This window comes from Rhinopithecus bieti, unplaced genomic scaffold (assembly GCF_001698545.2).
Source record: "Rhinopithecus bieti isolate Rb0 unplaced genomic scaffold, ASM169854v2 scaffold_947, whole genome shotgun sequence".
NCBI classification, from domain to species: Eukaryota; Metazoa; Chordata; class Mammalia; order Primates; family Cercopithecidae; genus Rhinopithecus; species Rhinopithecus bieti.
Window position 1 is genome coordinate 3,174,449 of NW_016803664.1, and position 16,905 is coordinate 3,191,353.

Here is a 16,905-nt window from a genome sequence, read left to right on the forward strand (position 1 = left end):
TTTTTTTTTTTTTTTGGAGAGTCTTGCTCTGTCATCCAGGCTGGAATGCAGTGGTGCGATTTTGGTTCATTGCAACCTCCATCTCCCGGGTTCAAAGCAATTCTCCCTCCTCAGGCTCCTGAGTAGCTGGGATTACAGGCGCCAACCACCACACCCAGCTAATTTTTTTTGTATTTTTAATAGAGACCAGGTTTTACCATGTTAGCCAGGCTGGTCTCAAACTCCTGACCTCAAGTTATCCACCTCTCCCAGCCTGAAAGGTAAGTTTTAATGAGTGCAATGTTATTCATCATATGACCCTATTATAACTTAATTAGTCCCATATTGGGTGATGTTAATTTTTCTTTATAAAATACTGTGTGTGGCAAACATTGTTGCATACACATCTTTATGTGTATTTTCAATTACTTCCTTGGGTTAAATTCCATTGTGGTGGAGCTAAGACACAATGTCTTCTTTTATTGGGTATAAAAATTCATCTTCGTAACTGTGTTTGGGACTGTTTTCTTTATACAATTTGCATTTAACTTTTCCAAATGTACATCTGAAAAGTAGCTGGGACCACAGCAGGTGCCACTGCACCTGGCTAATGTTTCAAAAAATGTTTTGTAGAGACAGGGTCCCAGTTAAACCCTTAAGATAGAAGGCAGCCTTAAGTTGAAAGTGAATGGCATATAACAACCAGAAAATTCCTCAACCCCTAACCATTAATCACTGTACATGAAATTTTTAAATTCTGTATTTTATAAACTACATCAAAATCCATAATTTACATTTATCTTACAAAAATTACTTATACACAGCCTAGAAAATGCTGTATTTTTATTGCACATACCCTTTGGGGAGATTCTCATATGTTGGGCAGTACAGATTTTCACTAGAGCAACAGTATGCTTTTTTTATTACTGGGCTATTCTCACACTATCCTCTCATCATAGATTCCCTCGATAGATTCTTTGCAGCTGTTCTCTGAAGGCTTCTCTCTACATTAGGCTGCTCAATAGAGATGCAACTGCTCAACTGCCACACCTCTATTAAGCAGCCTAATTTTCACCTTTTCCTCTCCCAATGTCGTAGTACACTAAAGCTACAATCTTATATTGCTGTCTTGAGAAGTAGGGTTTTTCTAAAAGATTTCTGATTATAGAAAACTAAGGGAAACATAGGATTTCAGAGGGAGAAAATCTGACATTTGCCTAGAAATCTGCCCGTATCATATTTGAAAGCAAAACAACAGAAAAACAACTCACCTAATTGGTAACTTACCATTCTGTATAGAGGCAGTATAGCTCCTCAAACTTTAGTGTAATTCACCACTACAACCACCAACCATCGTGTCTGAATTTGTTTTTTAAATAAAAAAGAAAAAACCTGGTACTTTCTATAAAATTTCACATATATAACCTTTTTTTTTTTTTTTTTTTTTTAAAGACAGAGTCTTGCCCTGTTACCCAAGCTGCAGTGCAGTGATGTGATCTTGGCTCACTGCAACCTCCGCCTCCTGGGTTCAAGTGATTCTTCTGTCTCAGCCTCTCTAGTAGCTGGAATTACAGGTGCGCGTCATGACGCCCAGCTAATTTTGGTATTGTTAGTAGAGACAGGGCTTTGCCATGTTGACCAAACTGGTCTTCAACTCCTGACCTCAGGTAATCCACTTGCCATAGCCTCCCAAAGTGCTGGGATTACAGGTGTGAGCCACCACGCCCGGCCATATATAACTTATTAACTCTTCAACAAATTGGCAGAGTTACTACTATTTAAAGTATTTTCGTTAAATTATCTAGAGCAAGACTGGCAAATGTAGCATATGGAACAAATCCAGGCCACCAACTGTTATTTTTATAGCCCCAAATCAATGATATCTAAGTACTTATATAGCTATTTAAACATGTAAGTAGTTATATGCTTAGGGCTTAGTTCATAAGCCATGAATTATATGTTTATGGCCTAGTTCATTGATCATCATTGATTTTGGTATCCTGGACCACAGACCTTAGACTATTTTCTGTCTGGCTCTTTGTGTACAGTTTGCTAATCCCTAATCTCAGGGACAAGCATGGGAAAGTATGTAAGAGAAATTAATAAAATTTAAAATTAACTATACATTTACTAATTGATTTAATTTGCTGTGAAGTGGCCTAGTAATGTACTCTCATTTAATTGTGACTCCCTAAAAATTTCATGGAACTTAGAAATGTGATAATCCTTCAGAGGTATACTCAAACTAAAAAACAAATATGTAATACAAGAATGACTGTGGAACCACCAAACCATACCACGTATATGGAAATACCCAAAAAAACATTTTTCAAGATAAAGAAGTATTTAAAAACTCATCCTCATACATATATGTGTGGGTGGGTGCATATGCACGTGTGTATGTATCAGAAAGTTCTGAAATACAGGTAGAATGGCAAGTTCTAGTGTTCACAGAAACCTAAAATCAGTGGCCAGGCCAGGCATGGTGGCTCATGCTTGTAATCATAGCTCTGTGAGAGGCCAAGTCTGGAGGATCGCTTGAACCTAAGAGTTCAAGACTAGCCTGAGCACCGCAGCAAGACCGTGTCTCTACAAAGAATAATTTTTTAAAAATTAGCTGGGTGTGGTGGCACACACCTGTTGTCCCAGTTACTTAGGAGGCTGAGTGGGAGGATCACTTGAGCCTGGGAAGTTGGGGCTGCAGTAAGCCATAGATGTGTCACTGCACTCCAGTCTGGGCAACAGAGCAAGATTCTGTCTCAAAAAACAAAAATCAAAAAAAACCAAACACCACTACCACCAAAAAAAGCCCCTCTAAAATCTAAAATCACAAATAAAAACAACAAATACCAAACTGGAAGTCACAAAAACCATGAATTATGAAAGGCAAAGGCTGAACTTTCCAGGTAAAAAAAGAAGCTGAGATGTGGAAATAAGGAGGTTACTAAAATGGTGACCTGACATTCAAAATAGGCACCCGTTTTATGGGGCTTTAAAGACGTGAGGCTTATTCAACTACAGCAATGTAGTAAAAAACCTATACAACTAAAGGATCAGAATGTAATGGAAACCTTCAAACAATAGTAATATTTGTACAATTTAAACCAAAGCAATTCAGTATATGCTTTCAAATTTTTTTAAAAAATTATTTTGATGGCTAATTAAAACTTATATAAATACCATGGCCACTAATCAAGCTACTGTTAATTCTTCACTTTGAAAGAGGCCCTGGAGTTTTCAGGGTACGGGGAGTTCCAGTAATACCTTCCCCTACTTCTATTCTTTACGACATATTATTTATCCAGTTCAAACATCTATGAGAATTTTAATATGAAAGCATTTATTTTACATAAAACATTCTGAAAGCCTTTATTAAATGATGAAGGCAGCATCTTTACTATAATAAGTGAGTCTGGGCCAGGTATAGTGGCTCATGTCTATAATCCCAGCACTCTGGAAGGCCAAGACAGGAGGATCACTTAAACCTAGGAGTTCAAGACTAACCTGGCCAAGACAGCAAGACCTCATCTCTATTTAAAAAAAAAAAAAAGAAGAAGAAGTGAATCTGAAATGTTACCACATAGGAGGCATGATCTGTTAATGCTGCTCTAGGACTTTTCTTAAATCAAAACAGTGTCCCAAATTCTCAACTGTGTGCTATGGTGTGCTTCTGAAATTCTATGCATACAGCAGAACTGTAAAGCTACAAAAGCTCCTTAAAAGCAATCTTTCTCTTATTCTCTAGTGACCAAGTAGCCACAGCCCCTGTCATCCACCTCACTACAGGCAAAACTCAGAACTCTGGTTAAGAGTTCATGTTCACTTGGCTAGAACTAGACACAAACAATAGGATGATTCAAAGAAGAACCATTTATCAGATCTATGCAACTGGCCCACTATAAAACAATAAGGTTCCATAAAGATGACTACTGATCATAGACAATGCACACCCAAGTGACAATGAGGAAATGCACTGGATAAACAAATAACAGTAAAGGTGGTCCACTTCATTTAAGTCTCTGGAGTTTGCAAGGACACACAGTTAAGCCAATGTTGTGAGCTCATGAAAAAATCCATTAGACCAGATAACTTAAAAAAAAAGAAAACAAAACTCTGTGAAATATCCTCTACAGAGAGTAAGGCAATCTCAAGCCAGAGTCAATCGCTTTGATCAATCTTCTGTTGAATATCCCGTAACATATAAACAGAACAAATCCACTGTAAGTTGAATACTAGGCAAAAGACTGAAGACTTGGTGAGGTCCATGAAAAAGGTGTTAAGGAGCCATTTAATCAAATATAAAGTCATTAATGGATTAGGATCTGAGTTAGAAACAGTGGGTTAATAACTAAGGAGAAAAAGCAACAAGATTCAAATGTGAAACACAGGACATATATTACTACCATATAAATTTTCTGAGAAAACATGCCAAAAAAATCAACAACTAATTTTTTGTTTACTCTAAGACCTGGTGAATAATATATAGATCACTTTTAATATTATATTATTTTAATATTTGAAAAGCTTTTAAAATTCAAATAAAACTTTTCCCTGTATTTTCTGAAATCCTGGTTACTCTTTCAAGGATTTCATTTGAGGATGAATTACCCATAGATAAGAGGGATCTGAGTCCATACAGGAGTACTCTGGAAAGTGTGGAACCTCTTTCAAACTAAGGCGTTAGTATTACTTTGGTCTCTCTCAGACTGGGTAGAAAAGAAGCCTTCAGGTCATCTCTGGCTCACAGAAACAGCTTCAGCTTCAAAGAATGGCTATCAAATTCATTCTAACCATAGAAAGAGAAGTGCTTTTTAGGCTGTAGAGGCAGGGCAGGGGCATGGAAAAGGTGATACTGCCAGGAACAGGATGTTATAAATTAAATGCACATGTCCACTGAACAAAAACATTCCAAACCACTAAGGAATAAGGTATCTTACAATATAATATAGCAACCAGGGAGCAATCTAGAAATATTGGAGTGAGGGATCTAGAGAAGGAGAGACCAGAACACTGTATTCTCACCTTTTCCCATTTCTCACATCCCCTGTCCTTGGCCCAATTTGCCTCTCCAGTTCTTATTCTTTCAACAAAACATTTGTAAGGTGAAAGAGGGAGTCCTGATGACCTTGTTTAAACCCCTAGGTCCCCCATGCTCCAAATCAATCTACTCCTAGCCTTCTTAGATAAATGGGTTAATAAACACCACTTTTTGTTTCACCTGTTTTAAGTTAGGTTCTGTCACTTATAACAGAAAGAGTGCTGACTGGAATAAATGCGACCCGCAATAAAACTTTTCCTTATCATCTCTGGTTGTGCCTGAATGTAATCTCTTCTGAATGTCTGTAAGAATTTATTCGTATCACTGACATTCTGCCATGTATATTAATTATTGAAATTCTTATCCCTCTATCACACTAAAATAATAAAGTCTGTAAAGATAGATTGAATATTATTCACTTTAATATTCTACCATTCTACCACACAGTACTTTCCTCTGTAAAAGGCAGAAAAGGCAGAAAAAGGGCACGGTAAAGGGCAGGAAAAAAATGGATGAATGAATACATGAAAAAGATGGAGGAAGGTATTCAACAACTCAGACTGGTTAATGAGAGTTAAGCAGTAGTCAAAGAAAGAAAAAGCAGAGCTATAATGCAAAAAAAGGTAGCAAATGAAACAAATGGTTGAACACGAGAAGTTAAAAAAAGGGAAAAAAAGCAACGTAGAAGAAAGGGACTGTGTACTAATTAAAATCAAGGGGGTCAAGGCCATGTTTCTTTTTCTGTTTCGTTTGTTTTTTAGAGATGGAGTCTTGCTCTGTCATCCAGGGTGGAGTGCAGCGGCACGATCTCAGCTCATTGCAACCTCTGTCTCCCGCATTCAAGCAATTCTCCTGCCTCAGCCTCACAAACGGCTGGGATTACAAGCATGCACCACCATGCCTGGCTAGATTTTTTTTTTTTTTTTGTATTTTTAGTAGAGATGGGGTTTCATCACGTTGGTCAGGCTGGTCTCGAACTCCTGACCTCAGGTGATCCTACAGAGAGCCATTGTGCCTGGCCAGGGCCATGTTTCAAACTAACGAGTCATTTCATTTTTCTTGGCTTTAGTGTCTTCAATTGTATCTAGGCTCCTTTCATTCAAGTTTCTCTTGGTGCCAACATTTTGTGTTTGTTAGTACAGCCAAAGGTCAGAGAACGCAGATCAATGAATACACAATCATATTCTTTCATGAAACTTGGGGTTAATAAAACAATAGAAAAAGTAAAAGGCCTCATCCTTATGAAACACTATCAAATCAGATACTATTTCCCTTAAACACTTCATAATCATTTTCAATATCTCATCTAGTGAAGAAATTTCAAGTATATCAAACTTACACATTTTTTTTTTTTTTAAAGACAGGGTTGGATCTGTTGCCCAGGCTGGAGTAGAGTGAAGTGATCTGGCTCACTGTAACCTCCGCCTCCTTGGCTCAAGCAATCTTCCCTCCTCAGCCTCCCAGGTAGCTGGGACCACAGGCATGTGCCACCATGCCTGGCTAATTTTTTGTAGAGACAGGGTTTTACCATATTGCTCAGGGTGGTCTTAAACTCCTGGGCTCAAGCAATACGCCTGGCTTGGCCTCCCAAAGTGCTGGGAATGTGAGCCACCCCGCTCAGCCAAAATAGTTAACTTTTGAGGGCAGGGTTGTATTACCCTTTGATAGTCTGAAAATGGTGATTCTACATATTTTGTAACTCTAGGAGATTTCAGAAGTTTTCATAGGTTATAGTGCAAGCAGTATCAAGTTTATAAAATAATTTTCTTTGAAATTTGGTTGAGGTACCAGATATATGGAAAAAAAGTGTACTTGGGCTTAAATTCTCAGACAAATCCACTGAAACCTATGTAATCTACAATGAAATGGAAATAAAACATAGAAGTTTTACCAGAGGAGCCCTTTAAGCTCTGAGATACAGAAGGTGGAGTTAAGCAAAGACATTCCAGCAGCAATGGGAAGACACCTGGTTTGCTTATAAGTTACAACATAGTGAGACCCCATCTCTTAAATTTTTTTTTTAAATTAGTTGGGTGTGGTGGTGCACTACTATAGTTCCAGCTACTCCTGGGAGGCTGAGGTGGGAGAATCACTTGAGCCCGGGAGGTTGAGACTAGTCAGCAGTGATCACGCCACCTCACTCCAGCCTGGGCAAAAGAGCAAGGCCCTGTCTCCAAAAAAAGAAAAAAAAAGGTAAACTGTGGGGTGACATTAGCTAAGAGCCATCCTATTTCATATAGGGTCTACTAAATGTGGCTGTATCAGACAGGACTTACGGTTGTGGTTACCAGAGAACACTTGTGGTCCTAAGTTGTGAATGTTACCCAGATTCTTCTTGAATGTCTATCTATCACATGTCTATCAGTAATTCTAAAGCATGTAAAAATGAAACAAAGATTTATTTGGGAGTTAGCACTCCCAGAAGATTAGTTTTAAAGTATATAGGAGGATGTGTGTGGGTTAAATACAAAAACTATACCATTTTATATATATAAGGGACTTGAGCATCAGGGGACCCAATCCCTCACAGATACTAAGGGATGACTGTATAGCAATTCTATTAACATCATGCTATTTTACTTTTCAGAGATCCTTCATGATCTTTTTTTTTCCCTTAAAAAACCAGAAACATTTCCCAGTGTCCCATGGAAAACTAGTTTCTCAGAAGCTAATGATGCTTTTTACAGAAAGCCTTCTATGCCTAATGTGATTTTGGGGTGTAGGAAGCTAAACAAAGTTAAATCAGCTGCTTCTTTTTTCAGAGTCTTTAACATTCCAAAGAACAATCTGAATTTCTAAGAGGGAACAACTGACACGAAATGGTGTCCAAAGTTATTTCACTGTGGAACCGTGACTTTTTTCCACGGTCATCCCTCAAGATCAGTGTCTCCATAATTATGGTTTAAGAAAATGCTGCGCTAGTAAAAAACCTGAGATATGAAGAAAGAACAGGTATCTTAAACACCTAAACAGTGTGGTTTAATGGAAATAGCATTCAACTAAGAGTCAGGAGATATAAGTTCTACATTTAGTTTTGACATTTACTGGCTTTGTGACCTCAGAAAGAAACACTTAATTGTCCTCTGCCTTAGTTTTAATCATTTGCAAAATAGCAATTATAATTCTTGTTGCAGCCTTTTTCAGGGTTGAATAAAAGTTATTAAATTTATGAGATTATGGAATTGTAAAATTCTAGAGCTGTATAAGACCTCTGAAAATTCTCAGCATTACTCTATTAGAAAGGCAATGATTATTTTCAGAATCCAGATTAAAATCCACACCTCCTAACTCTCAGCCCTGCAATTTCCCCCGTACCACCACATATTACATTCCCTCTTGAAAAGAAAAATTAACAAACCATCTCTAGAAGCAAAATAGGGTCTCAGAAAGGAACACAATTAAGGGTCTCAGAAAACAAACAAAAGCGAAGATAATTTTACACCTTAAGTCTCCCTTTTATCACATACAGACATACATACATCCTAAAATAAGTAAAGCTTATAAACATGGAGGGATAAAAAGATAATAGTAGTTTATTACACAATCACTTGGGGATGGAAAGCAGGCAATTCTGTGAGAATAATTTGTTTTTAAGTTCAACCAGTAAACTGATCCTGCCATCATGAAAAATATGACTAATTATGAATAGGTAAAGGAAAACAAATATTACTGAAATTAACGAGAGAATCAAGGGTGGAGAAATGGACCAGAGCCGGAAGAAGCTTGAGATAGACAAGGCTACTTGGTGATAGTAGACTTGAAATGACCATGGGATTCACTGCTATGGTCAAAGCTTTTCATCTAGTTGTAATATTACAGAGTACAGAACTGCTTGATGCTAATTACCTAGTGATGTGTCAAAAAGATGTACTTATTTCACTTGAAACATAAGAAAAGCCCTCTTTCCCATACTGACATATCCACAGAATTCTGCAATTCATAAAAGAAACATTAACTGATTCAGCATAAAACACTTCAAAATATCTACATGAATATATAAACACACTTTCTGTCGCAAATTGTTCATTATTGAATTGTTATCCACCCTTGTTAGACAAAATTTCTCATTTTTCAATGTACAAAATCATTAAAGTGCTTGGAAGCTCTATCACAGAAGACAGTGGTGCTTTATAATCCACAATTTCTTCAGGCAAATGTGCTTATGGCTGAACATAATACTCAAAATAACAACATTCCCTAGACGTACAATCCCTCCCCACTTAATGGTGTTTTATATGTTGATAGCAACATGAAATGTTACTGCTTTCCTATTAGTTTTAACTGTTTCTGAACATTCATCATTCACAGCACCACTCTCAACTGTTACCTGCAGAGATGATTGGGTATCAACAGCTCCAAATGCTTCAAATACTACCATACACATCTCAGCAGAACTTTAACAATTTAGGTTTTTCAGCCAGAAACTCCCTTAAATTATCAAACAGCCAGAAAAGTCAGTCTATCCATTGTGACTCTACATATTGCTATAAACCCACATGTTTGGGTGTCAGTTCAATTACTTCAGCTCATATCGAGTTGGATTGCCTGTTGCTATATAGAACTGCACTGTGATTTAAGAGTCATTCATTTCCAAAAGCAAGCTATTTTGGATTCAGCTATTGTTGTGCAGATTGTTTACACTGTTGTTAGACTAAGGTACTTCATTTGATCATTTTTACTGAAAATAAATATAAGTGAAGTGTATCAGATATTGCCAATGACCAGTGAATTTCTTTTGAACCTATCTGCTTAATCATTTCAGGGTTCTCTCTCCTTCTTTTATATATAAGTAAGCATTTTTACATTAGGTAGTTAACACTCACAAATAAAACGTATGGTCTGGGCCAGACATGGTGGCTCATGCCTATAATTGCAACATTTTGGGAGGCTGAGGCAGGAGGATCACTTGAGGCCAGGAGTTCAAAACCAGTCTGGTCAACACAGTGAGGCCTCATCTCTACAAAATAAAAAAACTAAAAAATTAGCTGGTGTTGTGCTAAGGAAGGAGGACGGCTTGAGCTCAGGAGTTCAAAGCTGTAGTGAGCCATCATCATGCGACTGCACTCTAGCTTGGGTGACAAAGTGAGACCCTGTCTTGAAAATAAGAAAAGAAAATGTATGGTTTGTATATCTGCATCTGATACAAAGCAGTACCTAAACAATGTAGTTCAGATGAACGCAGAATTTTTCATTTGAATTATTAAGAGATCAATCTACTTACAGATAATTATTTACTTCAAGACTTTTTTTAGATGTTGATTTTATACATAGGGTATGGATGACTATTAAAAGTATTCTAAAAATCATCTGAAAACTAAAGAAACCAACAAGCACATGCTTGTAATTGCTCTAACTGAGAAAATGTTACCTCAAAGTGAATTACAGAAATAATGTTAGTCAACATCTGCTCTGAGCAAGTAACTGACATGTATACCTCTTAGTATTCATTTAATTTCCACACTTGTCCCGTACAAAATTTTAATTGTCACCTTGGCACAAAGCTGTGCTAATGATGAAATTCCATTGGGCCTAAAAGTCATCTCTATGAGTGAAGAATAAAGGTAAGAACATAAATACAAAAAGAGCAATTTCTGATTTTTTACAGTTCAGAGTTATATTCTCAATTAAGAAATCCAAAATTACAAAACACTGACTTTTACTTGCCCTACTACACTTAATATAAATTAAATCCTACTTGGGGAAAAGTTATACTCCAAAAGGAAATTATTTGGAGTGTTACATTGATTTTACTTTGATGGTAAGCTGAATTGAAAATTTAAAAAATAAATTAGAAAGTTTTCCCTACCCAAATAATTTACTATAAACCTAACTCTGATTTTTTATCTGGAATGATAACACATTTAATACTGTGATTTTCTATGTGCATTTATTTACGTTGAAACAAATTGTGATTTTAAACACAAGTTTTATTGCTGATTAGATTTTTTTCACTCTTCTGTCATACTCTAATGGTTCTTCTGGCTTCAAACTGTCAACCACCTTAGGCAAAATCCACACTAGACGATCAGACTGTCTCCTCAACACTACAGAGAATAAAGGAAACGAAGACTATGCAAAGCAAATCATTTTACAGAAACTGCAGACCACCAGGATTTGGGATTTGGGTAATCCACTTAGATTAGTATGGCTGTGTCTTAAAAGGATGATTCTAAGATCACAATATAGGTCATGTCCTTAAGAAATAAAATAAGTAATGAAATCAATGTCTATTACACAAACTTTCCATATTTATATGATGCCAATAACTGGAAAAATAGTTATAACTGGTAAAACAGATGAAAGTTTTTGTAATATGCTCAGCCCCAGCATAAGCAAGAAACAAATGTCATAAAACATACAGATTATTTTCAATCAGATTTTGCAAAAAGGTAAAATATTTACACATTTAAAAAATGGTATTCAAACTGAAAAAAACATGCTTGGGTTTATCATTTTAGACTGAACAACTTTAAACTTTCATTTGAGACAGAGAAGGAGAAAGGAAAGGAGGGGTGTTTTGCAGAGCATGATTAACCACAAAGGTTTTGCCAAAACATAAAAATCAGGTTTAGATGGTAATTCATACCCTTCTTGAAAGTGCAACTTCACTTCTTCAAACCAAAACTTTTAAAAAGTCCTAATATGAAGCCAAGTGCTTAAAACAACGCTGCAATATCTAAATGTACTATGTTTTAATCAAATTGTGCCAGGAGAAATACTGTCCAATGCAAGCAAAATCTGCCTAAAATCACTGCTATGTTACATTTTTAATTACAACATAATACAACTGTTAAGAGAAACAGGAACATCACAAATGCCCCTAAAACAATACTTCTCTGCCCCAGAACACATGTAATGCTTGAGGTCACACAGACATTGTCAAAACTGACAATCAAAACACTGCCACTTCCTCTTTTGACACCAAAACAATAATGCTTTAAGAGAAGACTCCCAATTTTCTGGACATTTGATCCTCAAGCTGTAATGAACAAGAAAAGCCCTAGATGCCGCTAGAAACTCAAGAACTTTCTTCTAGATACTTACCTGTCGCTCCTTGACAAAGGGATAAAAAATGTCTCTGACCAAAGAAGCTTTGAGAAGACTACTTGCAGAGAATTACCAACTTACCCATCAGATTTGAGTTCATGAAAGGTGTTGGGGACAAGCCTTCATGGGCTCCTAATCGACTGTCATTCAAGTGATCACTGTAATGAGGGCTGTCTGTAAAACCCTAGGGGGGAAAAAGATCAGAGTATTAAAGAGATTATTTGGCAGTCCCACTAATTGAGCATAATGACACTCACCTAATTAATATACAGACTTACTTACCCATGGTCATCTCTAACCAAGTTTCTTGTTCATTATTTGGAAAGCTAACAGCAGAAGTGCTTCTTTTATTCCTTTTAAGATTTTAATGTCAAAAAACATTTTCTTATTGATCGTAAAGCAAAGTGGGTTTCTATAAATAAATACTAACCATGAGCACCAATGTTTTCAAAGTATCAGCTCTTCTGATGGGATGGGGAGCTATAAGAATTCTGTAAACTATTACTAAAATTACCTCTAAGATTACTTTACATCCAAAGGGAAATACAATGGATAATTTTTTTAAAAAAAGGAATTAAGAAAATATATTTCTCAATTGTAATAAATTAGGGAAATACTTATCTTTATCCTCCTATTCATTCCCTGCCCCAGACCCTAAAATAAAGGGTTAGGCAATTACAAGTTTGACTTAAAATACTAAAACTAATCCACAATCAATATGCTAGAAATGAATCCTTTCCTAAATGGCAAATATTCAACAAAAAAGGTCTGTTTATGCTCATTTTAATACTACTGTAGTGTAACAATATATACTTCTACAGAAACTGAGCCACGTAAAAGGAAAACAATTATTAAAATAGCTGATTTAAATTCTTAAGAAAGAAATTACAAACACCATAACAACAATAAAGCTAATGTTACTTTTCACAGTAGGTGTTATTACATTTCTCCTTATAGTTTAAAACATACTTTTTTTTAAAGCAAAGGGGAAAAAAGATAAAGTTTACAAATAAAAACAAGTGTTACAAAATTACTATGTAATGAAACCTGTACTGGTTCTCAGACTTTTACACACTCTTAAGTACAGCATCACTTCCAAAATCATACTGTTTCTAAAGAAGGCTTTGAACTCTATTAATTAAAACTGCAGGTCATATATATCTCTGCCAATTTAAAATCAACATGGTGAAGACCAAACAAATGTATAAGAAGCCCAAGTAAGAGACAAAACCACCCTGGCTCACAGAAACCTGAAACCATCCAGAATCCCCTGGGACTAAAAAAATCATGAATCACTGAACATTTATCATTACCCAGAATGCAGGCTACCATTTAAGAGGACATTAGTGCAACTGGAACAGGCCTCACTATCTTTGCAGGCATGCTGTCAGTTCAATGAAAGGGCTAGGAATAGAGGGCTAAATAACTGTCAAATCATTACAGTTGCTTATAGATGCATGTCACAACTCCTTCTGCTGTTCTGTTTTAAAACTAATCTTCTGGGAGTGCTAACTCCCAAATAAATCTTTGTTTCATTTTTACATATTTTAGAATTACTGATAGACATGTGATAGATAGACATTCAAGAAGAATCTGGGTGACATTCACAACTTAGGACCACAAGTGTTCTCTGGTAACCACAACCGTAAGTCCTGTCTGATACAGCCACATTTAGTAGACCCTATATATGAAATAGGATGGCTCTTAGCTAATGTCACCCCACAGTTTACCTTTTTTTTTTTCCTTTTTTTGGAGACAGGGCCTTGCTCTTTTGCCCAGGCTGGAGTGCGGTGGCGTGATCACTGCTGACTAGCCTCAACCTCCTGGGCTCAAGTGATCCTCCCACCTCAGCCTCCCGGGAGTAGCTGGAACTATAGTAGTGCACCACCACACCCAACTAATTTAAAAAAAATTTTTAAGAGATGGGGTCTCACTATGTTGCCCAGGCTGGTCTCAAACTCTTGGGCTCAAGAGATCCTCCAGCCTTGGCCTCTTAAAGCACTGGAATTACAGGCCTGAGCCACCACGCCTGGCCCATAGAATTTGCTTTTACTACTTAAAATGAATACTAAGTGACAAATCACTATCTCACATACATCTGGATGTTCTCTCTGCCACCCTTCCCACTGTCATTCTTAGGTACACAAAGGAAGGCACCAAAACCTATAAACATACTCACTTAAATATTGTTTGTCATCCTAAAACAATACTACTCTAGAAAAATGCCAATTAAAATGTGCTTGCGGAACAGCTACATTGTTCACACTACATTTGAATGCTAAAGGAGAATGAAAGGGTAATCTTGTATTCTCCCAGTTTTCCTCATTCTTGAACAACAACTTTTTACAAAAGTAAAAACACTACAGTTTTTTTTTAAAATTATTTCCTAAAGCACCACTATACAAATATATGTAAGTTTGAAATATATTTATGGTGTCGCTAAATGACTACACATAATTTATTAACTTTGTAAATTACATGTAGTATCTTTTACCCTGCTAGCTAACCTAACCTTTTTGCTGTTCCCACTGCTAATGACCGGGATTGTCATAGTGCACCAGAAAACAGGAGTCTATAAACTTTTTTCTTCAAATACAAGCAAGAGTTGGACATGAATCCTCAATATCTCCTTATTGGGATTATATGCACATACTATTAATCCACATATCAAGTATCAGTAAGGCATAATTTCTCTCATTTAAGGATAAAAATTAGATATTTTCCCCAATACCTTAGAGGTTCAATTTAGCAAATGCAACTTTGTTTAAAAGTCACTGTCCAAGAAACAAGAAAGGAATAACATTTCTTCATCTACAGGTGCAAACCGATGCTGGGAGAAGGAACAATAGACTTGCAAAATGTTTGTCACAGTTTTACATTACCTACAACTGTCCACCAAAACTTCACTTCAAGGACTAGGGGTAGCTTACTGTTTGGGATTATTCCTGTCATTCCTTTCACACAGTAGTAGTAATACCCACCCAGAGTATAACTTTTGGTGAAACAAGGTGAATAGTTATGAAATAATTCACAATATTTAAATAAGATTATCACAAGTCATATGTTTAAAATCAGTTCTAGAAATGTACAACTACTAGCATGTCAATATATCATCTAGTTGACTTGATACCTACAGCAGTGCTTTGCAGACTTCAATGTTCTTATCAAACATGTAGAGATCTTGCTAACATGCAGATTAACATGCATAAGGTCTTGGGGGTGGGACCTGAGATTCTGAATTTCTAACAAATAGGTGATGCTGATGCTGCTGGCCTACGAACTACACTTCTAGTAGCAAGAACTTAGACAACTTGGAATAAAGATCTCTTTGATAAACACAGAATAAAAAGGTCTAGAAAGGTGACAGCCAGGCACCCCCCACTGAAACCATATTAAAACACCGGAAGTTTCCAGATAAGTATAAATTAGGGAGAAACCCCACACAGTTTAAAGAGAAAAAAAAAAAAAAAAAACTACAGCAATTAGAATGGCAAAATGTTTTTCTGTATGTATGTATTCATCCATGTAGTTTTAAAAGTAGAAGGTAGCTTAGCTGTCAAATAGAGTCCCAATGAAAGAAATAAGTTAGTTGACTAGGAGTTTAAACTTCTCAAATACCACATAGAGTTAGCCAATAAGCATGGCCGCTCATAGAGCAAAAGGGAAAAATGTCATAAACCAGAGCACTCATAGGGCTGACAGAATAGAAGACAACAAAGCAAAATAATGTAGTAACTTCCAACAGGCTGGAGAACACAGGTTGAAGGTAAATGGCCTAAGGGAGTGGTTGCAGTGACAAGAAAAGAACAAAATCCAAGCAAGCAATGGTTAAGTTGGAGCTGGAGTGGATCAACCAATGGGACTGGTAAATGAATGCTATTTCAATTTTAAAATATAAAGGAAGTAAATCAGTGAGATCATTAAATATACAACTATTATGCTGCATATTCTAAATTGATAGAAAGTTACTATGCTAACAAAAGGGGTCAAACATGGCTCCCAGGACTCCTAATTAAGATCTTGAATTCTGTTAACAGCCACTAAGATAAATGGGATTTTTTAAAAACATGAGATGATATACATTATGAAGGACAGAGCAATACTATCAGAATTATCTATTACACCAGACTTTTAGCCACAATATGCTATTGAACACAAAAATATTTCCAAATACACCCTAAACAATCACTGTTCCCATCTTATAAAAATGGAAAGCACTCGTTATTAATAATTGATAAAATCAGTTGATGCATGGGAAGATTACAAAAACCATTAATTTCTATACTTAAAATCTGTCTAAAATTTAGTTGGTAAATCTTAAATAATTCCATCTATGAATGCATAATACTTCACAAAAGCTTTGATATTATAAAATGTGGTCTATAAAGATTTCATACTTTTCTCTATGTTCATTTCCTGATGCAGGAACTTAGAAATGTTAATCTCTGCTACAGTATGACAACAGACCTGAAGTGATCAAAGTAGCTTCCATATTTAAACTAAACAGCACCTAATCAAAAAAAATTTTTTTTTTGGACACGGTCTTGCTGTTGCTTAGGCTGGAATGCAGTGGCATGATCACAGCTCAAAGTAGCCTCAATCTCCTGGGCTCAAGCAATCCGCCCACTTCAGCCTCCTGAGTAACTGGGACTACAGGCACACACCACTACAGGCACACACCACCATGTCCAGCCAATATTTTTATTTCTTGTAGAGATGGGGTCTCCTCTGTTGCCAAGGTTAGTCTTGAATTCCTCGGCTCAATAGAACCTCCCATTTTGGCCTCCCAAAATGTGGGCAATCAAATCTTTCGTTGTATCCAAGGTGGGGAGGGAGGGGGA

The 16,905-nt window shown here is 36.4% G+C and overlaps 1 protein-coding gene across 6 annotated transcripts in view; it reads right to left on the bottom strand.

Annotated features, from left to right (window-relative positions):
- The window catches only part of TCF12 (transcription factor 12), a 397,916-nt gene that overhangs the window by 202,133 nt on the left and 178,878 nt on the right, over positions 1-16,905 (bottom strand). For all 6 annotated transcript variants that reach the window (XM_017896545.1, XM_017896551.1, XM_017896526.1 and 3 more), the window contains one exon: positions 12,146-12,248. In XM_017896545.1, the coding sequence (XP_017752034.1) occupies positions 12,146-12,248 (103 nt within the window). The remainder of the gene's footprint in view (positions 1-12,145; positions 12,249-16,905) is intronic.